Source organism: Amblyomma mixtum, chromosome 3 (genome assembly GCF_055824585.1).
Source record: "Amblyomma mixtum isolate Tamu chromosome 3, ASM5582458v1, whole genome shotgun sequence".
In the NCBI taxonomy this organism is placed as follows: Eukaryota; Metazoa; Arthropoda; class Arachnida; order Ixodida; family Ixodidae; genus Amblyomma; species Amblyomma mixtum.
The window spans coordinates 54,495,816-54,523,225 of record NC_143014.1 but is presented as its reverse complement, the minus strand read 5'-3'; the positions used below and the strand labels follow the sequence as shown (position 1 = coordinate 54,523,225).

The window sequence follows — 27,410 nt, the reverse complement described above, 5'->3', positions numbered from 1 at the left end:
AGTACGGTGCCTTCTGCTTCGTTCACTTGGAAAATACACTTTCAGGTAGAAATCAGGTTGGACCTAATTGTTGAGAAACCTGACTGCGGTGGAACAATTAGGTGAAAGCAGGTTTTACCTTAAAATGAAGGGTCATTTTTCATTAACGTCACAAATACAAGAAATTTGGTATCCCCCCAACAAAAGCACGCGCATTAACATTACTGTTAAAATCGCCGCTGGAAAACTTGGGATGTATGTACAATCACCCGATTATCTGCATAATAAAAACAGAATAGGAATAAGTATGAAACGCTGATGATGGAATGCAATTACAAAAGATGGAGATGTGGTTGCCCACAGTTATTGTACCTTTAAATACCGTGGTTCTAAAGCAACTTTTCATGCATCATGTATGTAACTGGTCATTTTTTAGAGCACTTTGATTCACTTGACTACACAACAGGGGCGGATGTAACCATGGGTGACTCTTAGAGGGGGTTAGAGGGGTGGAGGCTTATTTGCACAGTACATATTTAGGACCTTCTGTGTCTAAAGAAAAATTCCTGCAAGAAAATGAATCTTCTAGGAACTGCTCCCCCTACCAATGAAAAAGAAAAGATTATGTCTCTGTGCAAGCATATCCGTAGTGTAATGCCTTACATCACTGGTGCAAGTGCTCCAGTTAAAAGCACGAAATGCTTTAGCCACTGCTTCAATGTTTTCCTCCTAAATAAGCCAAATTCAAGCTATGTGCATGGAACTATAGCCAGTAATAATATGAGAAGGGAGTCGCAAAGGTACCTGAGAGAAACAGTTCTCTAGATAGTGGTGAACGACGAGCCATGACAAACTTATTGCTTTCATAGTAGATGAGAGTACCACAGTAAAAAATGGTGAACATGGATCATGTAGGACAAAAACTCAATGCAAGATCTGAGGGTGAATGAGCCATAGGTTTAGGCAGGAAAAATGCTGACATCTGCTCTCTATGGCAACAGAAAACGTGGTTACGTGTGCCCATATGGCTAGTGATCCTTAGCCCATATGCTTGTGACTGCAGTAGCAACCTGAAAGCAGTTTTTGAATGGCCTAGTTTACCTTTTACAATGTACTCGGCACAATAAGCTCCAAGAATTTGTTTAAATGAGATCTGTCTGAAAGACACATACACTGGAATTCATGTTAGCTTGCAATTTTACACAATTGGCTAGCAGAGGGCAATTTCTCTACAGCTATGTTAACGGTACAAGGACCCGTGCTTCTTTGTAAATTCAATAAGTACCACCCCTGAGTCAGGTACATGCCATCATAACATACATGCACTTCACGCTGACTCTTTTGTGAAAACTTGTCAGCACTGCACAGCAGCCACCTGAACAGTCCAAGCAGCAAATGATACTGAGGTATACAACTCATCTTTATTCTAAACTGGCAGCGACAAATTTTTACACTTGAGGACTTCTAAAACACACATTACCCAGGCACGCTTCAAACACAAAAAGAAACTTCTATAGAGGATGTTATTTGCTTGCATCAGGAGGGGCTTGGAGGCTGTGCACTGGCCATGGATGGAACTTCTTTTACATTTTTGTCGATAACCATGCAGGCACAGTCACGAAACAGAACCAAAGACATAAGTGTCCTCGTTGCTTTGTGCCCAGGATATAAAATGCTCGCTCACTTTGAACCGAAGGGGAAAACAGAACAAGAAAATAGTACCCAATTTCAAATAAGTATTTTGTGCACTGCAGCCTGTGCCAGTGTGCACCGCAACTTGCACTACTCAGCCAAGCTGTGCATTTCAGCCACTGCATTGCTAGCGATCTCTGATCCATCACCTTTTGGCCCAAGGACACAGCAATTTGCTACAGGACAGTGGGAAAAAGGAGCATTGCAAAGCAATTAAGGCAACAGCCATCACAAGAGAACTGAAGAGAGCTTCAGTGAACAAATACAAAAGGCTTGGCTGTCATTTCAAAACCACGAAGGGAATATTTGATTCAGGTGCTCAGTGATGAAAGTATCCATTTACGACCCAAAGTTTATGCCATAAGAAAATAAAGCCATTTTTTTCCAGTAAAAAAAAAAAAGAGAAAGCATTCATTTCCTTCCCATATAAGTCCATTTTGAAGTAGTTATAAATGACACACAAGATGATATGTCACATTATTAAAGGTGCACTGAAGAGGATTCTGAACTTGTGTTTTTGCCACGGGAACTCGATCTACACGTTCCTAGCATTCTCAGAAACTGCGACTTATTGCCCTGTGTGCCCGATTTCCCTAATTAAATCGAATTAACGTCCGGCTCCCGCCTTTATTTTTTTAATTCTCCCTCGTACGGTGGGCGGAGTCGACCAACGCATGGAATGCCTTTCAGCCGCTCTGTGGAGGCTTTGCGTTCGTTTTATTTTGTTTTTTAGGTTTCCATGAATAAATAGTTTCATTCGCAGAAATATAGCCGCAAAATAAGCCCGCAGAAATAAAAATACGCGCGGACTATTTGCTACTACGGACTACTACGTATTACTCCGCCGATGGCAGAGCGGCAAGCCGCCACGGGACTGGCTGAAAGGCACTCCACGTGTTGGTCGACTCCGCCCATCGTACGAGGGAGAATTAAAAAAAAAAGGCGGGAGCCAGGCGTTAATTTGATTTAATTAGGGAAATAGGCCACACAGGGCAATAAATCGAGGTTTCTAAGAAAGCTCGGAACGTGTAGATCGAGTTCCTGTGGCAAAAAGACAAGTTCAGATTCCTCTTCAGTGCACCTTTAAGGAGCACTGCAGAAAAATTTTGCCACATGCTGTTCCACCAAGCTCGTGATAGCCGAGTGCCATCCTGCACATTAAACTGATGTTCTTGCAGAGGTTATCATATCATGTGTATGAACCAAGTAGAGGAAGAAAGATACTCTCACTTTTTTCCCTTGTCCAGGGCAAAGAAATGACCGCGACAGCTATACTGCACCCCTCCGAGGCCCACGTCAATCATAGCCACAGATGACACAGGCCCACGCAAACAACATCCTTAAGGCTTTTTGACTATGAAACAAGACAGTGACACCATTTGAGGAAGTCCCCTATGTTACGCAGTTAACAAAATGATTTTGTTGACTGTGCAAGTTTATTGAATCTTTATAAAATGACACAGACTAACGAAAACCTTTGCAGGGCACAAAGCCATGCTTCAGCATGTCAGACCAAAATATGGCAGTTTTAGTCGCCTTGAAAGTTTCCCCAATTTCCAACTGAACAAAATACATCACCGTGCTTTGTATCCTTGTATCTACCTCCGAGTCTTTCTAAGCTTGTTAAACAAGTCAGCAAAAATGCGTACCCAGGAGAAGCGTGTATAAAAAAATAACTTTCTGCTTCCCAGCAAATATTGTGCATCCAAAAAAACAATGACCTGGGAAAAGCTGCTGTGTGGGCAAGCAACTGCTAGAGCTTAATGACTCAGTTCAAAACTTAATTTTGAGTCAGTGTAGGGCATGGTGAGTGGAAACATATTTTCAGCATATGCGTGCAGTGCTCAATCTTTATAAAATAGAACCTCGTTAATTCGGAAGCCTGGATAAATCAGACTGGCGGCGTAGTCCTGGCAAGGTCCTGGAGAACGTCATGTATGTCTGTGGAATGAGACACTCATTAATTCGGACTAAAGCCCTATGGAGCGGTTTTAATTCTAGCAGGCTCACAAGGGGGACCGTGTCATGGCACGACTGACACAGCAATCAATTGCCCAATTATTGCTCAAGTCTGAATCGCGCAGTGCACTGATGCTCATGCACCTCTGACGTGCGCACAATGGCAGTCATGGAGACTATCGGATGTACCCTACGGAAGGCTCTTTAAGCTATGCCTCGAGATAGTCCGACCTAGTAGTTTCACTTTCCGAGCGTCGCTGCCAGCCCGTGGCGATGATGGCTATCAGCAGCACATCAGCCAGCCAGTAGAGCTGAGCTGCGTGCCGTTTTGGACGCAGACTGCCACATCGCTGCTCTGTTATTTTAATTTATTGGAGGTGTCTCGCTATTTTTGCACCAACGCGCTTTTCCCCACTTCCGTCTGCAACGTTCTCTCATTCTTCCAGTAAGCCAAAAGTGCGCACTTGTCACATGCTAATCGCGGTTTGTGCAGTGAAGCCTCCAGATGTGCGACAACAGCGTTTGTGCAGAAGCTTCGCAGCTGCCACATCACGCCGTGAAAGAAGCCGCAAAGGCCTGCACCATTTCGAAGCATTTCTGCATTGACGTTCCCGACAGTGTGCACGCATAGGACAGTTAACGGAACTGCGAAAAATCGCGTTGCTGCACAGTTCTAGTCTCAAAAACAAATCCTTTGTCAAATCTTTTTACCAAATAAATTTACTATGATGCGGACGGTTTTCGAAGCTTTTTTAGGGACATCATGATAATTCGGCCTTCAGATAATTTGGACAGTTTTTTACAGTTCCTTGCAGTCTGAATTGACGAGGTTTTACTGTATTAAGGCGGAAGCCTTTTAATGCCTCATCGTTGTCGACAGAAGGTTGTCAACAGAGGTGTCACGCTTTTTCTAGTCAGACCAGAAAGAAAATCATTGTGCATGATGGGATTTGAACCACCATCCTTCCGTTCCGCAGCTGAGCGTTCTAATGGCTACGCTACTTCCTGCCAACTCATATGTAGTTCTCCTTGTCTAGGACGCTGGAGAGTGTTTGCAGAAAGGCGTCAAATCAGATGGATGCCTCCCAAACGCCCTCCAGTGTCTCCAGCATTTAAGATTCACAAACAATTGTGTACTTAATTAACATCTTAACCACACATCAGTGACACAAGCAGCAACACCGCGCTTAAGGCTTTCGCCTCATCGCACCCCCCTGAATTTTTTTTTTCCTGGGACAAGCTTCGCTTTGCACTCTTGCATCATATTGAGCATCACCAAAACTCGTCATTTTTCCCAAACAAGGCTTTTGGTTTTCTCAATGCATACACATTATCCAAAGACAAAGAAAAGAAAAGAAAAAGCTACGAGTACATGGTATTTATTTTATTTATTTCAAAATACGGCAGGCTTATGTGGCCCAAGCAGGAGGGGCAAACAACCTAACAACACACACAAAAAAAACGAAAAACAACACACAGCATCATTCGGCGATAACAAAGGGAAGATAAAAAGAATAGCATTAAAAAATACAAAATGAGACAACTTAACCAAGGAAACGTTCTTCCAATGCGTTGCTAAAATTGCTATTTTGAAAAAGGGATTCTGGGAGCATGTTCCAATCGGAGATGGTTCGGGGGAAGAAGCTATACTTGAATGAATTTGTTCGTGCAAAGATAGGCTGCAGTGTATGTTCCTTAGTGTGTCGTGTACGTCTGGTGGCAGAAGGTTGGACGTATTGACACATCACTGCTCGTACTTTCACTTATGTAAGGTGCAACAAGCTTCCTTGTCTGAAACGAAAGTTCCATTAGGGCAACCTTTCTCATCACGACCTTCTTTTAGACAATTTAACATGTGAAATGCAAGCACAACATGCCTACCATTGTCACCAGAAAGAAAGCTCAAGCGAAGGTATTGCAAACAGAGGTCTGGAAATATTGCTCTCAAATGAAGCACAGTTCAACACTACGAAAAAATGACATACATGTAGCAAGTCATAGGCACCGTGATATAGCCCTGTCAAAAATCTAAAATATTTCAGCAAAAGGTTCCCACAAAAAAGTCCTAAAAAGGTTTCTACAAAAGATTTTTACAAAAGGTCTGTACAAGATTAAAATAAAAATAGAGAAAAAAGTAGGCGCGAGATAAAATGCATGTAAAATGCAGATAAAACATATATAAATGTGCAGTAAAGCATATAAGCAGCATAAATGATAAAAAGCTACAATACTCATGTGTTACATTGAACAATGTGGAAAGCTTCCTGCTCCACTGCTAAAAACAGCTGTTGTGAAGATACGCTATGCGTCAGTCATTCCACGTGTCCTCATGGTATGTATACTGCAGCGATGCCACACCAGTGACAAATGAAATGGATATAAGCTAAATCAGCCCTTGAAAAGTATTTACACTGACCAGCAAAATGGTACTCGCCCCTAAGCCACCCGGAGCCCTCCTGAGCTTCAAGGCAAGTCTCTGCAGTGAACAGATAGCACGGCACCATCTTTGTACACTAGAGTGAAATCAGTGGCCCACAGAGCGATAGCAGTGCAGTTACAGTGTGGTCACTCAATAGCATCAGGCCCGCTGCCTTTCACAGCAACTGTAAAAATGAACTGACTTGTCCCGGATGGTTGCACGCCTCCTCTGTAAAAACCTAACTACTCAATGAAGTCTCAAAGACTAAAAAATTATAGCTGCAATAGGCAGCAGATGGCGTATACAGCAGCTCACTGAAGGCTAAAAGTTTCAGCAAGTCGCAACACAAAGATGCAAAAAGCCAGCTGAAAAGGTCCCAGGGCCCTATCTTGCTACACTGGCATGATGAGGCCCTTCACGAATTCCCAGAAGTGATCAACTGCTTGCCCCTGTGTGTCTCCACTTGTGACCTGCAGATCACGAGGAAGCTTGGATGTGAGTGAGCGTTTCAGCTTCTCCCAGTAGCTCAAGTTGTGGGGCTCAAAGTCCTTGCAGAAGTTCAGTGCATCCGGCGATCCACGATAATATTCAGACAGCAGGCGCTGGAAAATAGAGGGAAGTAACTAAGTCCAGCAATTTCCCTCAGTGACAATTTTAGCTCTAATACATCAGAAAAAAAAAAAAGTAGCATGTTGTGATATCAACACAGCCGGCACTTTTTTTTTTTTTTTTTTCAGTTACAGGCACCTGACGAGTGGCATCAGCCTCCCATTCTTTTCTTTTCTTCTTAAGGTCCAGTAATGATTTGTTAACATTCGCATAATTTGAAATGCATAAGCCATAGCTGGCCGCAGTTGGTGCTCGCCCTGTCCACTGTGTTTTCGTCCTTGTTTTCTCGTGCCATTGCATTTCATGAGCTATGTCTTACTACTAACTAGCTTAAACCAGTCGCACTAGAATGCAAGCCTTCTAATCCAAAACACATGGAAAAGCCAAATTTGCACAATGTATATGAGAAAAAAAAAAAGGTGGTTGATTTGCACAATTAGGCCAAATGCGAATTCGTTGTGCTAGCAGTTCGGTTTTATCTTAAGTTCCGGTGTTCAGATCCAGGGTTCACGAATGGCAGATGTCCGGGTAGCGATAATGGGTTAATGCCTATATATGTGGAATCCGTCATTCTCTATTCATAGATCCCTGGGAGCCTTCCCGCCACCGGTGGGACTTTGGTTGCTTGGGTTGAGTTGTGACCTAGGTTGCTCTTCCACAGCAGCCTCTCACGATTAAATGAGCTGCTACCTCGCATGGTGGGCAGGTTGCTAGGCACATATATATATATACATATACCTGGGCAGGCTGCCCACCACCCGATAGGCAGGTGAGCAGCCTGCCACAAAACCGGCTTCAGACAAGCACACAACGGCTCAATGCGGGGAATGATCACCATAAGTGCTAGCGCACTAACAATAAAAAAGTCGCAGAATGGTGCTAAAATCAAATCGCACTGAAGGCAGCAAGGAACTGGCATTTAGTAGCCCTTTTAAGCATGTAAGTGGTTTAAGTCAAACCATTTTTGTAAAGTAGATGAGTGTGGCGCTCACAAAAGCATCTAATGCCCAAGGCTTTTGACATACTCAACATTTACACTGCAGTGTGGCTAAAGGAATGAACGAACCTTCCACTGTACCGAAAAAGTAGGCAAATATGTCTTCCAAATAAATGAGTTGCTGCTTGAACTGGAGGGCAACAAAGGTCCAAAAGTTGTCTATTTTGATACAGCCAGAAGATCTACTTTGTGCTGAGTGCCATCCAAAGTCAGAAATGAAAACAAGCAGCATTCGTACGCATTATGGGCTAATACTGACCGGCTGCATTCTGCAAGCCTCTGCGAAGCAACAATGCAGATAAGATAAAAACAAATTGTGTTTTGCTATGACAGGACAAAGAAAACATAAGCACAGCTGTTTGTAAGGTGTCAGTGCCATGAGAGGTGGGTAAGAGAGGGATGGGCATAGTTGATGACAAGGAGGCTGGCAAGACGGGAGGGAGGCCCCAAGAATTAAAAGACAATGGCAGCAGTGAGCTCCTAAGATGGTGAAACAGCAAGAATGAGGCAGCAGGAAGGAGATCGAACAGCAGGAGCAAATCTACTGTAGGTGTCAGTGCGATAGTATTTAGGCTGTCATCTCGCAAAAAATTTTCGGCTTCTCCACAACGAAATTTTCCGATCAGTCAATCAAGGTCATGTGAGCCCAGTAACTTGAAATTCCCCACGAAATAACTTCATTGGTCGAGAGTGACGGGACCTTGTGATCTTATCACAACCTGTCCACCGTGGAAGATGGCAACCTGCCCACTGCTGCCAAATTCAACGCAGTTGCCCACAGTGACGCTGCGCATGACCCTTTCTGGAGCTCGGGAAAAACAAACCGGGTATCGCAAGCCTCAACGGTAGCTGTTTATAAAACAGCCATCTGTTGGAGCAGTGGCACATCACTTAACCGCTCCACCACTGCGGCAGCCAGTAGGGGTATGAGAACTCCCTGTGACCTATGAATGCGATTGAGAGGGTCGTGACGTCCATCAACACCCTGCGACCACCAGTGGACTGATCATAGGGCACCACCAAAGTTGAAAAATGTGCAGACCCTAAGTGTGGAAGTTGATCCACTCCCCAAAATTCCTAAGTACCCCCAAAATTTTGGAAGTAGGCCAACGCCAGATAGTGAATTAAGGTGGATTAGTGGATCAGATTAGTACAGTCAACGACCGAAAATTCAGACGCCTGATTTTTCGGACATGCTTGATTATTCGGAAATTTTCCGCGGCACCGCGACATGGCCCATAGAGCCAATGTATAAGAGCGCTTGAAACTTCGGACGCACCGCAACTGAACACTTGATTTTTTGGACCTCGTTCGCACTCACCGCCAGTACCCAAGCCGCCATGTGTACAGTGGAACCTCATTAATTCAAACTGCAGGAGAGGTCGAAAACTTGATCAAACAAAACGAAATCCAAGCTTAAAGGGAGCCTCTTAACTTGCAACGGTGAAATTCTGCGCGAGTAGGCACATTGCGCTCACGTGTTTTTGAATTCGTACTGTTCTTGAATGTCTTCCGCCGCATGAACTTGAACCGTAGTCTGAGTTTACGGAACTCATCTGTGCTGAGTCTTTCGTCCTGAGTACGGAACGCGAATACGATTGCGGTGCGCTTGATCGCGGAGGCTACGCACGTGCCATGGCCTCCGCGATCCAAGCGCGTTTTTGGCACGCCACCAGAGCAGAATGCAGTGGTCGCGGCGCGCGCACAGGAGCTTCCATGTGCCGTCTATAGATGGCGCCCAAGGCCGTGATCATCATCATTTTTTTTCTCCACCGCAATTTTCCATTATTCACATCGGCATCAGTATCACCAGCTCCAGCCTTTTTTTTTGCGGCGTGTTAGCGCGTTTGCCGTAATAGTTGCAATTGCGGCTTTCGCGTGCTGCCGCCGAGCTTTGCAGTTTTAGCACGATGGGCAAGCACCTTAAGCTACACGGCTGGGAGTTAGCTCTCGAACACGGTAAGCGTGCGGCGGGCAGAAAATTCGACATGGCCGAGAAGTGCGTCCGATGATGGTGCAACCAAAAGAGGAACACAAGCTGCAAAAAGCGCGCTTTCCGAGGCAAGCCGTGTGAGCTTCCCGAACTGGAAGAAGAGCTGATCCTTTATGTGATTGAAGTGCGGAACAACGGCTACGCATTGACAGCGGACATGCTGCGCGGCTTCTTTTGGGATGAGCCGCCGCGGTGGCTCAGTGGCTATGGTGCTCGGCTGCTGACCCAAAAGACGCGGGTTCGATCCAGGCCGCGGCGGCTAGAATTTCTTTGGAGGAGAAATTCTAGAGGCCCGTGTACTGTGCGATGTCAGTGCACGTTAAAGAACCCCAGGTGGTCGAAATTTCCGGAGCCCTTCACTACGGCGTCTCTCATAGCCTTAGTCGCTTTGGGACGTTAAACCCCACAAAACCAAAACCAATCTTTTGGGATGAGCGTGCACCAGAGCACAGCACCAGCTCAAGAGTCAAAATAATCCGTGAGTGACAACTGAACGTAGAATAAATGTTGCTCATTGCCTGGTTGGTGTGTTTTTACTTAAAAAAAAATTTGCACATCGCATGTATGGGCTGCACCCCGAAAATTGGCCCTCGAATCTGAAAAAAAAAAAAAAGTGCGGCCCTTATACGCGTTTATACGGTATGTTGCGCGGCGAAATATAGTCATGAGGAGCTTTAGAATGCGTGCAATACAACTGGCCGCCTCCCCCGGCATATTGGTAATAAGTTCGTGATTTTTTCGGTGAAATTAGATTTTCCGGATTGCCCGATTTTTTGGCCATTTCCGCGGTAACTAGAGAGTCCGAAAAATCGGTCGTTGACTGTATAATCCCACAAGAAAATCTAATGGAAGGCACTGGAGCATTCTAGAAGATGATTAATCCTGCATACAATATAAAAGCAACAGAACCTGTTCCAACTGGAGTTTTGGTGGGAAAATCACAAGAACATTAGACAATCATTGTAGCCCCTACAGCCAGCAACCTAAACACTATTGTATTTTCTTCTTCAAGAATGTGGCTAAGAAGGCCCCTAGGTTTTTAAGCTGTGTAATCAAACAAATTTCACATAAATTTGTGCAAGTGTTCGAATAATGCAATCAGTGCAGCTGTGCTGCCTCAGTAGCAGTGGCTCAGTGGTTAGGACACTCCGCTACTGAGCCGGAGTACCCAGGCTCGAACTCGCCTGCAGCGGCCATGTTTTGATGGAGGCAAAATGCAAAAGACGCCCGTGTGCTGTACGATGTCAGTGCATGTTAAAGATCCCCAGGTGGTCAAAATTATTCCAGAGACCTCCACTATGGCATCCCTTTCTCTCTTTCTTCCTCCATTACCTTACAGCACGGTTGAGGTGTCCACTAAGTAGTGAGACTGTTACTGCGCATTTCCTTTCCCCAAAAATCACTAATCAGAAGCACAGCAAGAGTAACACCCCTGTCAAGCGGGCAAGTTAAGTGCACTTAAGGAGAGTGTACTTCGCTGTAAGTACACTTTGCCGCATCTAAACGACGCAAGTGGATTGTCACTCGCAGAAGGGTGCACTCCGCTGAGAGTGCGTTCACGGACCACACTTTGCTGGTCGAGTGCGTAGCCTCGACGCCAGCGGTTCCAATGTACAAAATTTATAGTGCATAAAAAGTACTTACAACTTTATTTTACGTGCTATAACACTGTTTTCAGAAAAAAAGTTCCTTGGTTATAGCTATAAGCGAAGCAACGAAACAAGTAAACGTGAACAGATGCAGCATTGCTGCCCGCCGCCACCTTGTTTGTTGTCAAAATTCTGGATAGTCTTGGCTGGTCTTGGCTTTTCTTCTATTTTCATTTTTTTCATCGCTAAAAACTGTTGAACCTCGTTTTATTTGCGCTATCACGTTAAGCAATCAAATATTATGAGTCTTTTTTCTTTTCCATTGTCCTGTTCAGAAATTCCGCTCATTTTCTGTCGCCATTTTTTTTTACTATGCTTTTCCGTTTAGCACCGCGTAGCCCAAAGTGTCACTCGGGATGCCGAAGCGCACTTCCCGTAAGTGCACTTAACTTGCCCGCTTGACAGGGGTATAAGCTGCTAAAACACTGAACAGCTGGGGTCCAATTATCTGGTGAACAAATGTCAATTTGTGTTCCACTGAGATGACATTACATAACTTACCATTTCCATTAACAAATCTTGAGTCAGGAAGGAGTCTTGGGCAACATTGTACATCATCTGCATCGGCCTCCCATATTCATTTGGCCTGTGCTGTAACCAAAGAAGAGCAAGATGAGCAAGAACAAAATGAACTGCTATTGACTGCAGCAAACAGCAGTATTTAAAATGCTTCCCTATTTTATCCATAACAGTTCAAGCATTTCACACATTATTTTGAAGACCTCTAGCTATGGCTGAACATTCTGCGAACAGTTCACACCACAGTGTGCTTTGCAACCAGTAAATACGCAGTTACCCCCCAAAATTTCCTTCCTTAACATTGTGTGTAATGCACCTACATCCCTTGCTAGTTTTTGGCCAGCATGTAAGCCACTGTACAAAAGAAATTTATTATTCTCATCACCTCTGTTCTAAGTGAGAGAGAATTTTCTTGCACAGAAAGTATTATATTTATTAATGAAAAGTTCTTGCTAAGCAAACGCTGGAATGGCCAGTTTTTATTTAAGGGGGGACACTGGTTTTTGAGACCAAAAAACTGATTTTCAAGAAATGACATTTGTGGAATCTACTCCTATTATTTTCCAACTGTACCAATTTTCTCCTTCAAGAAATCATCATTTTGAGCATAATATTAAATTCAGATCATCGTGTGGGCTGAATTTATGCAGGAGCAGACAATTTAATGGCATGGAAATTGTGGACAGCTGGCTGTCTTAGTATGTCGATATTTCAACATCTAGGACAGATAGAGATGTCACATTGTTTGTTAAGGGAAGCTGAAGGCATAGTATGTGCATTAAACGAAGCAGATTTGTTCAACTGCACTTCAAAAATTTAAAATTTCGCAGAGTTTATCGGTTCATTACATTCATACCTTGAACAGTGATATCCCAAGTGCTGTGAAATTACTAATGAGGGTAAAACGGAAAAGTGGTTTTGATTATTGCACTCTCTACTCACCATACTACGTAGCCATAGATTAAAAATAATTTTTTATTGAGGAGTTTTTTTTGCACAGAGGTACTGATGAATGACTAATTAAAATTAATAATCTTGTGAACCAACCAATTTATGAGAAAGGTAATTTCATTGTTGAAATCGGTATAAAAAACTGAGCAAGGTGGCACAGTTTCATTAGGATTAGACTAAAAATAAGGAAAATAGGTCTAAGACCAGTGTCCCCCCTTAAGAATGTAATGCTGGCAGCATAGAATCTTGTCAGAATTTTAGTGCATATAGATGAATAATAATTAAATAAACATTCTTATCGTGAAAATAATAGCATGGTAAATTAATGGCACAGTATTATAGGGTTTAATGTTCTGGAGCTACATGTGGGCTACAGAAGATGCTAGAGTGGGCAACTTTGGATCAATTTTAACCACTGGGGGTTCTTCAACATGTGCTGACATTAAACAGAATGTGGGCCTCCACTAAAATCCGCTCACTGTGGCGAGGATTTTATCCTGAAACCTTGGACTTGGCCAATGCCAAGGCTGCTGAGCCACTACAGAGGACTCCCAGCAAATTGAAATTGGTTGTTTTGCACCCCTGACATTACAGACATTACATTTGCAAACCCTGCCATTACAGATGTGGTGGCGACTGCCCGCAGCTACCACCACCTAGGTGGTAGGCAGTGGCATTAATGAGTGTGACATTAACTGAGATGCACTGGTTACATTAAAACCAAAGTTTAAAGCATGAAAGTGGTTTAAAAAAACCTGTAAGGCCAATGGTATCAGCCACAGATAACAGCAACCATTTTTTGCCAGTTGCAATGTCACTGTCAGCACAGTGACAGTCTGGCTTTTCAAAACATTTTATGAAATAACAAAAAAGCAGGCATAAACCATGCAAGGAATGATGAATAGTTGCAAGAGGAAAAAAATTTTGACGTTTGGAGTTTCCTTCAGCATGTATAACTTTCTACACTGTGTGAGAGAAGCCAACAGCCACAGAAACCAAGGGACCGAGAGGATTTCTTTTTTAATTTATTTATTTTGTGCTGTTGTTCGATTTAGAATATTACTGAATATCTCATCGCTTAAAGCTAATTGATTAGAAAAGCAGAAGAAAAAACAACCAGATGCCGCCGGTGGAATCCGAACCCACGACTTCCAAATTACGCGTCCAGTGCTCTACCTCTGAGCTACGGCGACGGCTGTCAAATCTTCTGCTTTCGGGGGTATTTATGTTTACAGATAACAAATAAATAATAAGAGTGTTCATCAGCGCCACCCACGTTCTTAAGCGGCGGACGTAGCACGTCCCGAGTTACCGCTGATGTGACGTAGAACGTCATCGAACGACGAGGGTGGAAGCTGTGTGAGAACCCTCTTATGCTTCCTATGGCGTCAAGGCTGCCAGAACCGAGGCCCTCGCTACACTGTGCTCACTCCTACTCATAAAGTGTAGTACATATCTACTCCAGGCAGTGCAGCCGGACTACATGGAGAGCTATGAAGTTTGAATACAGCACAGCATTGTCTTCAGCTCTGTCCCAACTTTCTTTGCCAATTTAAAACAAATTCCAGTAAAAACCTCCGGTTTTGCCCTTGTTACTGTCATCACAAGGAAAGATCAAATGCGGCAATATTTTTATACACGTCTCTTTAGCAACAGTAATATATAAATGCCAGGCACGGAAGCTCATGTTAGACATCCTACCTCTTGGTAGCAACTGATAGGTGTCCCAGTTACCTGTGATTCACCTCAAGAGTGCTCTGAAAGCCCATTACCAGTTTTTTTTTTTTGACAACCATTTCGGAAGCTTTTTAGCACAAGTGGTGACAACTTACATCTGGTGGAGGCATGACCCAGTATGCCAGGTACTTCGCATCTACACAGGACTCATCTTTCACATAGGGCGCTGAAATAAAGAACAAAAACTTATCAGCTGCTGCCCATGTACTTACTCATAACTTGTGTTATCCTGTTTTGAATATCGTCATTTCTCACAAACTACTTTTGTGGTTCGGGCAATAAATTCCCAATGGTCCAAAATTGGCATCATCCAAAGTAAAGAAAAAGAACATGGTGAGTGACCACTGGTACTTGACACCCACACTACTTTCTCCTATGAACAAAAAGAGTTGTTTTGGGGGAGTACAGTCCTGTTTAAGATGAGTTCCTCAGGCATATGCAACTATTTCGGTGATTGTCTCAAGTGTAAACCATGTTGTGCGCTAAATGTGCTCTGCATAAATATGGACTGCATTTAAACGAAATTTCAGACCAGAAATAACTCTTACTTCGGCGTACTTTTGGTACAATATTATCCAATGTTCTCTTTTCCCTTCCATGTAGTCATTGCACTTTTTTCATTCTGAACAGAGGTTTCGGAAGATTCTTATGAAAGAGGATTAACCAATACCCCATTAGAACAATGAGGTCGCCTCTTCCAGTGCTGTGTTTCTTAAAACAGTTCACCAAGCCTTGTGTTTTGAGTTTATTTGTAAGTAGTGAATGAAATGCACGTAATGAGTATAAGGCCGTTATGATTGAATTTTTTTTAGTCAGATTCTATTCTATTCACACTGACCACACATCCGAATGACTGATTCCAATGACAGTGACATAGGCAATAAGGGCAGAAACAATCTGAATGAAATTGAATCTGAATGAATCAAAATCACTCCTCTGCTCTTTATGAATAACAAAGGAACAATATAATGCCACACACGTGTCGTAATAAGGTCTGCCATTATAGAAACAGCATTGTTCCAAACCCTTCGCGCTTGATATGCGGCCGTTAATCATGCGTGCTCAGCGATGTTCGTTAAAGGAGGATAGACACCTAACTTTTGGATTTGTGTTTTCTTCTTTGTAATGAAGCGTAAGGCATTATTATATTGTAGATTACCACGTGGTATCCTCTTACGACTGCGAATTAATTTACAATCGAATTTGTTTCTCCTGCTCTTTCGGTTTCGTTTTCAACAGACGAATGATGATTGTGACGTCAAAGAGAGGTTACAGGTCATCACGTGAGGCATGAAAAACTGCACTATAATCGGTGCTTCTACATACGATGTCATTCCGGCCTCTTAAGGAAGACTGGCTTCAGCACTGTAGTTAATTAAAATGATGAAGCAGTGATTAAATTGCAGTTTTTCTATGCCTCATGTGACCTATAACCTCTCTTTGATGTCACAGCCATTGTTTGGCTATTGAAACCAAAACCGAAACAGCATGACAGAAAAATTCGATTAGAAGTTGTTTAGCAGTCGTAGGCGAATACCACATGGTGATTCATGCATATTAGTGTCTTCCGCATCATTGTACAGAAGAAAACATGTCACCAAAATTAGGTGCCTATACTCCTTTAACAAAGAGCACATATTTACATAAGGCATTTTAAATTGGACAAATCAACTTATATAAACTCAGTGCCTGACGTCATGGTCCTGGCAGGCAGCCTACTACAGCTGAAAACCTTCCTGTTTAATGTGCACTGACATTGCACAGCACAACATGTGTGCTGTGCAATGTCAGTGCAGGTTAAAGATCCCCAGGTGGTTGAAATTATTCTGGAGCCCTCCGCTAAGGCACCTTTTTCTTCTTTTACTCCCACCTTCCTCCCTTCCCTTAAAGCGTGGTTTGGGTGTCCATGTAACACAGCTCCAAAGATATTGTATTTTACAGCAAAACTCTGACATCTGAATGTGCTGGCAAACCACTAAAGCAACAGAGCATACGAAAGGGTTCTGTGTGTGCCAATAATTCATAGACTAGCTCGTGCTGCCACTGCAGCAAGGCGTGAAAATCACCAATAGATGCTTTGTAGCAAAAATAACACATCCAGTATACTTTGAATGCCCTCACAAGTCCAGTTTAAGCGCGGTCACTGTATGCCAATCCACGAAATACGACTTCATCATTACAAGTGATTTAATTTAGTTTGAACTCTAATTTAACTGAAACAATTTTCTGCCCTGAAAGTTCAAATTAGCGTCACTCTACAGTAAAAACAAACCAAGAGCTCTAAAACTGACGACTATACTATAACGAACATGAGGTCCCTGAAACCCGTGAAATCGAGCTATCAATTGTAATAAGCATTAAACCTCACTTGCAGTAATACATTCACCCAATGGGATGCTCGAAGGTGCTGCACAAAAGCCTGATAAATCTAGCAGGACCAATATTTAGCAACATTTAAGCCTATGAAAAGCAATGTTCTTTTAGCGTGTGTACTCGTGTTTGTTTCAGACAATGCTGGCAGTGTCGCCGAGGCAGATGTTTAAAAAACATACACATTGTGTAATAACTTTAGTTGCTAAAAGGCTAGAAAGCAAAACAGGGCAGGGCAGGGTTCCATTGGTCTTCTTTTTCGCCACGCATCAAGTGAAGAAACAAGAGTAATGTTTATGCACATTAGGCTACAGCCTCCGCCTTCTCACATTCATCTCGCGGTTCTTGCCTGATGGAACAGTATTTTAGTGCAACACTGGCGCAATTTCATCAAAAACCACCCATTTATAGCAGCATGCAGAAGGTTTAACCCGATGGCAATTGGCGCAACAGGCGCAGCATTCCCACCACTGAATGCATTAAAACTGTAATGAAAAAGCCATCATCATTGAAAAAAGACATACAAAAGCATTCATGACTTGCAGAGATGCAGATTTTAACTGATAATTAAAATAAATTTGCAGAATTTGCAGGAACTACTCCATGTCAGACTGACGTAAAGAGAAAATTTGCTTACACAAAGGCTTCTTTCCCCACATGTAATTCTATTATTTCAAAATTGAATGCTAAAAAATGCGCTTCGGTTTTCATAGGCACACCTACAGCATATGAGGCCAACACAGGGTGTGTACGAAGAGTCACTCTCGCCCTTCATGGTGATTTGGTAGTCCAGCTGACAGTTGCAGTCTCGCAAGCTTGGCTGTGGAGGAGCCTTTGGGTGGCTGTGGTACCAACCCACCACTGAGAGGTGGCGCTGCTCCAGTGACTCACGAATCTGAAAGCAAGCACAAAATGATGTGATCACATCTGCTGCTCTAAAAGCACAAGCTCTGACAGTCTCTGAAATATACAGAGGCAGAGGACCACTGAATGTTAATGTAAGAAGCACTGAAGGTACCTCCTCCTCAATGGCTGGAGCAGCTTCCTTGTCACCGAGTCTTCCTCTGCATGGGAATGCTTGGAGTATGGACAGGTCTGCATGAATGACATCACATAACAGAAAAGCACACAGCTGAGAAACGAGAAGCGCTAATTCATAATGAAGAATATGCCCAAAATGCACCACCACAATAATAGTAGAAACCTATGCTTCACTACATGGCATGCAGACAGCATGCGCAGAGAAAATCACCAAGGAAGTTTTGAGGAGCATGCTACGTGCCTCATCATATGCTATGGGTTGGAACATCTGAACCTTAATAAAAAACACAGTGAGACACCAGCAGCAAGACTCCCTGCTACACAATCACTCATGCCAATTAAAACAAGGCAATATATGATATGACGTTTCAACCACACACAACATACACCATGGCTCTCAAGGCTTTGACAAAATAATTAGCAGCAATAACTTGTACATACATGCCATACTGTCCCCTTTTCAATGAAACCATGAATATTTCTTATATCCTGGTTTCAATGACCTGCCACAGCAGTCAAACACATGTACAAACCTTCTCTGCACATACAAACAGGCTCACCTATGTGCACAGAAGCTAGTTCCAAAAAAGAAGAGGACAGCAAGAAGTCTCTCCTCCATAAAATTCTAAGGAAGAAATACTCACTGTGTGCGGCGATGTCCCATGTTCCTCCAAGGTACCCAACCACTTCACTCTCTGTCAGGTGACAGTGAAAGTCCTGCCATGCAAGAAATAAAACTCAGCATTACTTGCAACAGAACCTTTTAACAGCCTCCTAGTCCCCAAGATGAAAAACAAAGTATGTATGACATTAAAAAAAAAAAAAAACTAAATTCAGGGAGAAAACACCTCCCATGGGTCAAATGTTCGAATGACGATGCATCCAAAATTTACAATCCTTTGAATGCCAAAATTAATATGCCTATAGAAAAAGTGTAAGTGGTACATGCAGACCCTAAACAGATGTAGTCAGAACGTGCTATGAAAAAAAAATTCGGTCGAGACACTTATGACTGCTTATGTATGGGAATGCAAATGCATTAGTTTTTGCACAGCCGAGTTTCTTCCACAAAAGTTCGATGGTTCGTCTGCGTAGTTTGTTGTGCACAAAGACCGGCATATGTTCTGAGCTGCACGCAGTGACTCTAGTCAAGGCCAAGCACATTGCAGCACATAGCATAGATGAGAGGCCACGGAGAGAGAGGCCTTGCACACAGACGATCCCATCCTGGCTCCAACTCAGGTTGATTGATCAGACGATGTCACTATGTGCATGCTGCTTTTCCTCCTCACCTGTCGGCCTCCCCCACGATTCGGAGGCGGAGTGGAATCGCCCGCATGCCGAGTCAGAGCCGCGATGTCACCCTAATGCATGTGCCATCTATCAGCGCAACGCGTGAGAGCCTCGCTTGGAGACGGCTTAATGACGTCATTTTTTTGGAACCATCTCTCGGCCACAACGACAATGCTGGTCAGAGACGGAATTTCGCCTAATGGGGCTAATAATGTTTTCACATTAATAAACTGACATAACTAACACAAAAAGCTCCTCGCCATCACAATATTCCTTAAAGGGACGAAACACTCAATTTTAAGGACCCAATGCTGCATTTCGCAACGTTTTTATAGTATAAGCTGTAAGGAAACTTTCAGTGACCGAAATTTTAGTAGACTGGCTGCTGCTCCATCCAAGAAATTCAAAACATTGTGGTGCCATCTAGTAACAAAAGCTAAAAGCGCATGGTCATCGATGGAACACTGGAGAGAGTGTAAACTAGAATAAAACATAACGAACAATTCCAAAAAAATAAGACACTGAGCACTTAATATAACTTAGCGATATTATACCAAGATGTACGTGGTCACGTAGCGGACTACTTTGATATAGGCAGGTTTCGCCACAAGACGGCTTTTTATGCGATTTTTCAATTCCAATTAAAATTATAAATACTCCTTTCTTTGATATTGCAGTGCTCAATTCTTACAGTTTGAGGCACGCTTTTATCATTTCCGCCATAATATTATGACAAGTTTTGGCCAACGTCTGGTCCCTTTAACTCTAACCACCATTTTAGTACAACAGTGCAAACTATACTAACAATAAGCAGCAAGCAGTTTGTAGATATAGTCAGAGTGAACGGCTGAATCCTGTCCAGAACGCTGAATGGTGTGGAGATAACCAGCGTGTTCAAATCACTGAAAAAAAAAAGAAAGAAACATACAGCAGCAGTGAGTGTATTTGTTACTTCACAGAACCATATTGGAAAAAAAAAAAGAGACAGAAGACAGTGGTGCAATTCTCATATGCTTGAAATGAAACATACCAATCGACATTGCGAGTCCCGAGAGCTCCATGACTTAGAATAAGTGTCTCCTTTGGCACTGGTTGCTCTGGTGTATTCTGGTAGGCCACTAATAATAAATCAACAAAGATTTTGTTAATAACATGCAATGAAATGAATATCTACGATGCTAACATGGTTGAAGGCATGATATATCAACAATGCCATTTTTGGTCAAGGAAATGCTTCTTTTGTATAACCGCATAAACGGCTACTCATACACTAACGCTAAGTAAATACAGTATTGCCAGATCTCTTTTGCCACAAACTTTCCAGACTGCATATTATACAGTAATTTTTTTTATTAAAGGCATAACATAGTGGTGCAGGAACTTACAAGGCTTCTTGATCACGATCCTACAGAACAAGAAAAAAAATATACATTAGCACAATTCTCTTTTGCTCCCTAGTGCTTCAAAAGCAGCATGCAAAAGAAAAGTAATATGCAAAATTACCCTGACTTCGTCTTCTCCCCAGTTGGAACCTTGGCCCCCACGTTATTTTCTCTGTCATCCTACACAAAACATGCAAATTTATTCCAGCTTAGTCGCAAACCAGGAGCATTCTAGGTGTTTTGCTCCAAAATGTCACAAACTCGCACACCTCCTCTCTTGTAATCAGAAATGTGCTTGAAAGTTTTTACAGAGAGAAACAACATTGAAAACCATGCCTGTGCAAGACAACTAAGGTTTTTGCGAACAGCCCTGCGCAAAACTTGTCGACCTTGTTTTAATCTTAACTTTTTGTGTGTGGATATGAAGCGCACAATTATATATGCTTACCCTGGTTTACACTTGCTAAGTTTGTTCTTGTAATCCAACAAAACTTGACATAACCAAGAAAGTCAACAGTAAAAATAAAGTTTACGCCATCGCAGCAAATATGAATGAGCCACCACAGCAGAAAACCAGAGAAAGAAAAACAAGCTCGGCTCATCACACCTTTTTTATCCTCTGCTTCCTGAACCAAGTTGCCTTGTACCAGTCCAGCTTTTTTCCTTTATACCGGATCTGAAAGGAACATGTAGCAAAGAAAAGTTAAGCTTGAACAAGTCATTTTAAAACAGTCACAGTCACAACTGGCAACATCTCTCTTGCCACATTTCAGCAGACTAAATTATTTTGCAAAAAAATATACTAATTCAAAATTACTACGGCAATTAAATGAAGATACCAGTGTGTTTTCTTTCGCAAAGAAACATGAAAGGGGGACAAAGCCTGCACAGTACAGATGCCGTACTTGACTGTGACTCTCAATTAAATTATGCTGCAGGCACAACACCGCGAAAATCTCATCATGTTAGCCTTGGGCATAACAATGCACGCTCTGAAGAATCGTGCATGAAGTACACCAAAAACTGTGAAGAAAAGGCACAAACAATGGCTAAAAAATTGTGCCTGTTTCAGGCCTCGCTTGAAGTTTTCGCTATTGAATCTCGTGCAATGTACAGTCATGAGTAGAAAGAATAGTACTAGTGACGTGTTACCAGAGCGGCAGATAGCAACGCTAGGCGATGCGGTCACGAACACGCCTAGAACAGTGCCAGGTGTGTTCACAAAGCACAGCGCCGCGCCAGACGCATGGTGCAATTTTCGCTGCTCTGATGACGTCAACGTACCAATATATTTAACTCGGGACTGTACAGTAAATATAAAATAAAAAAAAAAAGAATTTTACAGCCTGCTCAAGCCAGATGATCAAAATTTATTTTAAAACAGCAGGAATGGCACATATGCCACAGCTCAAGCAATTGAAAGTGACAATACCAGCCAAAACCTTGCCATTGCAAAAACCGAAAATGGGCGGTCAAAGAATGCACGCAGAAAGCACAATGGCTACTGGCACTTTTTGGATGCCCAGCTTCGGTTTCAAACACCCACAAAATTCTTTGTATTGTAGCAGAAACATACTTGCATGATGTAAAAACTGATATGCCATTTACTAAAGTTTAAAACACTGACATGGCAAACTGAAGTCCAATAGTGAACAAGTAGATTTTAGTTAACAAGTTTACTAATTAATATGATTTACCCGTTTCCTGATATCAGCCACAATAAAAAGCAACTGTTAACCTCAAAAACATCATTTATAAATATTATATAAATTCTTCCACTTTAACATCCAGTACTGTGTATGCATGCACATGCAAATACATACAATGTGAGCAAGGGTGCATGTCGTAGATATTGTGCTTGCGGTTTTTTTTGAACAATCAGACATGATTTTTCACTTCATATCACCTCAGTTAAGTACTGCAAATAAATTAATCAACTTTTATCCACCTCACATATGCTAAAAAAGTTGTAGGACATCAAAAGAAACTCCAAAATACATTAATTTCATGATTTCTTGCAAGTGTTCTCTGCACTCGAAAGAAAGCATGGAAAATATTAATGCGATAGTTTTAAGGCTCCCGTTTTGCAGAAAATCCACTGTCGATGCCGTCGTCGACACTGTGAGTGAAAAATGCCACGGTGGCCATTAATTAATGACTGGTCGCAAGAGGCTAATTGGGAAGAGCAGCCTGGGTCTCATAGGCCCCACCGGTGGCTTTATTTAAAAAAGGCGCCCCCTGGCACTGTGGCGCATTGCTTAACTCCTGCACTACTGTGCCGAGAGTGATATGAAGACTCCCCGTGATCTATGAATGTACAGCAGAGGACTACCAATTCCGCATATACGGGCATGCAGGCAGAACCTAGGTGACAAAGAAAGAGCGGGAGGGATCTCTGATGCTATCATATTGTACTCTTAAGGGTAAGTTAAGCATTAAGTGATAGCGAAAGAAAGAACAGTGTCCGTGTCTGCCCTGTGAACTGATATGCAAAGAGGACCCCAGGCCATTGAAGGGATCCATTAATGCTACCACGTCGTACCCTTAAGGCGGAGCATAAGTGTCCCCTCAAGTTTTCAATTTTTGCGAAAGGCCTCCGAGTCACCCTCCTGTGCTGGCTGCTGACACACCTTGTCTAAGTTGCCACAGTGACGTTCAGCATGTGCGAGCTCCTGAAGCCTTGTGTGCCAGTGAGGATTAAGGTGCTTACTTAAAGTGCGGAAAAAATATTTCAAATGAATTTATCTTTCAGGCAACTGATTTACTTGTGGCCTCTTTGGTGCCATAAAGAGGTGATACTGAAAACGTTTGTGTGTTTAAAATAGCTTAGAAGATGAATAAACCAGCTTCGTTCAGGCAACAAGAACCACCTGTTAAACTCTAGGCTCAAATCAGATGAAAGACCGTGCACATATTTGCAGTACCTGCCTACACGTGCATGCATTCAGACAAATGCAGTGTACCTCTTTTTTTACTGCCCTTTTTAGCAAACTAACCTTCTGTGTAAACCAACTCACTGGTACAACTATGAAAACAACGCTGAATACAAGTACGTCAAGTGCACAAATATTGTTCAGTACAAGGAAGCAAGAGACATCACCGTGGACCAGCCACACCCGGACTTTTTGTCTGGATTCAGCAACTTCTTGCAATGAACTGCCCAGGAACTAGGGGAAGAGTACACTTCTTGGGTCTCTCGCCACTTGATCTTGCCGTCCTTCAGCAGATCACCAGTGAACCTTGACCCCTGCAAAAGGACCCAAGTGAACAAAATGACATCAAGAATACTCCAAACGGAACTAGACGACAAATAAATGTGTACTATATCAGAGGCACACAACCTGGTGAAAAAGGAGACATGCAGCCATGCCCACTGCTGCATTCTTATTACTTCCCTTCGTCTCGCACAGTATGCTACAAGTAAATCAAGGCCAGATACACTTTTTCTAGCAAAAATGTCAAAATAACTGACCAGGCACGTAAGGAAAAGCTAAAGCATCTAGAAGTGTTTTATGCATGAACCAAGATGTGCTAACCTGAGAAAGTAGTTATGGTTGTTTAATGTTAAAAGGAATAAATTGTATTTTGTATAAATACCCTCTTTTATTACTATACTAGTAGACCTGTCTTGCCATGAAAATATTCATCCAAGATGACAATTTGCCACTAATATAGTGGAGGACAGAAAGGTATGTGTGACAGTGTCCCTGTCTTGTCCTCTTTGTCTAGTCTTGTTATAGCACAGTTAAGACAAAGGCGTACATTGCTGTGTAGGGTAAAGAAAAACTTTTATGTTGCATTCTGTTACTTTCTGCTACCTGTATAATGCAGAAAAAGAAGCCCCAGAAGGACATGCAAACATGGCAATAGCATGAAAGTAGAGCACAGAAGGGTTCTTGGGGCTGTAGGCTGTTTAGTTTCAACTGTAACACCCTCACCCTCACACCCTCTTCACTTGCAGCTACAATGAACTACCAACATGGTTTGTATACTTTGCTCTATATCTGCTCTTTATGGCTGATGAAATTCAGCTATTAGATTGTCAACACATTTTAAACATTCACAAACTGCAACCAGTTAATCAACAAATAAATCAATAAACAGACTGCCTTCTGCATTTCCTTGTGGTGCTAAAAGGAAATGAGAGAGAGATATGAGCAATGTCTTTTATGCAAGTGCTGTCGATTGCAGATACCACTGCACTTGGAGCAGGTCGTGGAAAATCAGTCGTGGCAAAGGCTTACTCATTTATGAGCAAGTTTAAGTATCAACTTCGAGTCAACCCGTATTGTTAGCCTCTTTAGAGTGCTGAAGCAGTAAGTGGCAGCACCAAGCTTATATGCATCACTAATGACCATACACTACATCCTCTGCTAGCCTGCCATCATTGTTCATTTGGCACCCTTAGCTGTTCTTGTCCTGTCACCTCATCGCATAGCTGTTTTCGTCACTCATATGGCAGTTCCTGCTGAATGTGCACAAATACATGCCAGCGACTGCACCAACCAGACCGTTTCCATAAAATGCAGCAAAGGCATTTCACATACATAGATTGGTTGCGCAAAAGGCAGACTACCATGAAATATTTGCATGCTATCCTAAAAAGTTTCTAACAACCATAAGCCAAATTGTGTAATTGCATTTTCCTCTTGCCACCATCAAAATTCAGCTGTTGAGACCATAACTGAAACCAAAGTCACTGCAATGAGCAGCAAACCAACTTGACAGCCTTAACAGCCAAGGACAGAAGCACAGAGCAAATGGCAAATTGTCAAACAATATTTTCCACTTACAAGATAGTCAATGGATAAGACATTTTCACCGTGTTGGAGGACGCCATCTGACATGAGCATACTCAATGTAACACTCCTGCCTGTGTGAGCGCCCCGGCGTTTGGACAGGTTGCCCTCTTCGTCGTCTTCATCTCCCGACTGCTCACCAGCATCCAAGTCTTCATCCTCTATTTTTGTTGACATTGCCTGTAAAGCACAATGACACAGTAACACGTGATGGCACTGTTGAGACCTGCGTACTTCACGTGTTAGAAGGCAGGTATGCACAAAATGTTGCAACTTGATTAAAAACATCCGCACCTTTTTTTAGATCCTCAAAAGTGACTTGAAAAATGCAAGGGGCACCACTGCACTTACAATGATGAAACACGGTCGTTAGCCGCGCTATCCCATCCCGCTGTTACAGGCTCGTCAGATGTTTCAAGGCGCTTAACTTATTAATAAGCAAAAACAAGGAACAAAAAATAGGGGAACACGCCTACTCCTCCTAAACACTTTTTCAAGTCGTCGTCTTGGCAAGCGTAAACCGCGAGGTCAACTTGGCAGTTGGTCTTTACAATACCCAGAACTTTCTGCTACTTCATGCTGTTGTGCGCGAGCTGTACTAAATTGGCAGAGGAGCTTCATGTTGCGCATCTGAGCGATCGGTACTGCGCAACACTCGAAATTAAGACAGCCAAATACACTGAGATGACACCACAAAATTAAATACCCTAGCTTCAGAGATAAACACAAAGCGATTGGTTGGGGCCACTCACGTCCAATACACGTACCTACGTAGCGAAAATACACCGAAACGTCTACTCACCTTACAACAAAGAAAACTACAGATGGATGTGGGCTAACCATTGGCACTGTTTCATTCAAGCTCCCAAGACGAATAAGACGGTCATCTCCCACTTTTCCCTGCGCCGATCAAGACGTCTAAATAAAGAACACAATCAGATGCCTGCTCAAATAAGCTTTGTTAAAATCAGACAACACGAGTACACGCTTCGAAGCAGCCTTACCGGCAACGACCGCCACGGCAACCCGCCGGCAACGTTACAGCGGGCAACGGCAACAGCGCCTCCTCCGCTTTGTTCACTGCCTGCTATACTGTTATCCTCTCCACTCTATCTTGACACCGCGCCGCGGCGCTGCCTTACATTGTTTTGCTGACGCTGTGTTGTGTACGCTGTACGCAGGAGCCTCCTGCGCATGCTCTATCGTTGACAAACTGCTGGAAGTGCTCTACAGAAACAATTACTCGAAGCAATATTGAAGAAAATATAAAAATCTTCCATCGTCCGAGTGCGTTAGAAACGTTAGGTGGGTGAGGTTGCACTTGGTAACTGACTCTTGCAACTAGCAACTAATGAAAGCAACATCGGGCAGTTGCTGACGTTATACTGATGTAACAACTCCTTCAGTTTGCTGTAAGTAACATTGTTTCTAATTTATTTCATTTTCTTTCAGAATGCGTAGCAAAGTCCAACTCGTCCAACCATCGCTCGTGGACAGGGGGCGCCCCGAACGTGAGACAGAGAGAAGGCGGGAATTTCACATGACGGTCTGTAGGCCGATGTCTCCTCGCGCGCATTTATCCAGATCTTTACAACCCAAACTGCAAACACTGTGGCCAACGTGCTACCTACGATCACATCCTGTGGGACTGCAAAATAGAGCCACCTCCGGGTGATCTAGTTACAGCTCCTTCTCTCGAGCGGTGGGAGACCGTGCTGGCTAGCTCTGACCCCAGAACGCAAGTTTTGGCGGTGGAGTGGGCTGACAAAGTCGTCGAGGGCTATGTACTCTCGACCACTTAACGCGACCTCTTGCCAAGCTCTTCCCGGCGAATAAAATGTTTTACAATCAATCGTTCGTCATTCAGAAGGGCTTTAGGCATCCGCCCCAACTCCTCGACAGAGAAGCTTCTAGCTATGGGAACGCATAATACCTGGGAAGAGACTGCCAGAGTGGTCAAGGGGGCGCAGACCTGGCGGCTCAACTCCACTGTAGCGGGCCGAAAAATAATACAAGAACTA

The 27,410-nt window shown here is 43.0% G+C and overlaps 1 protein-coding gene across 3 annotated transcripts; it reads right to left on the bottom strand.

Annotated features, from left to right (window-relative positions):
• Positions 1-4,993: 4,993 nt before the first annotated feature.
• On the bottom strand, positions 4,994-26,448 carry LOC149350233 (MPN domain-containing protein). 3 transcript variants are annotated; one of them, XM_089579214.1, is made up of 15 exons: positions 26,394-26,448; positions 26,192-26,289; positions 25,384-25,569; positions 23,691-23,837; positions 21,198-21,266; positions 20,712-20,770; positions 20,594-20,613; positions 20,239-20,326; positions 20,014-20,110; positions 18,560-18,632; positions 17,893-17,969; positions 17,598-17,769; positions 14,600-14,670; positions 11,799-11,888; positions 4,994-6,651 (listed from the first exon to the last, which is right to left on the bottom strand). In XM_089579214.1, exons 3-15 carry the CDS (start codon positions 25,564-25,566, stop codon positions 6,442-6,444), a joined length of 1,356 nt encoding a protein of 451 aa, XP_089435340.1. In that variant the 5' UTR covers positions 25,567-25,569; positions 26,192-26,289; positions 26,394-26,448; the 3' UTR covers positions 4,994-6,441. The 3 variants fall into 3 exon arrangements, with proteins under 3 accessions (XP_089435340.1, XP_089435339.1, XP_089435341.1); XM_089579213.1 differs by having other exon boundaries at positions 26,192-26,307; positions 26,394-26,445; XM_089579215.1 differs by lacking the exon at positions 26,394-26,448 and having other exon boundaries at positions 26,192-26,387.
• Between the last annotated feature and the right edge of the window lie 962 nt (positions 26,449-27,410).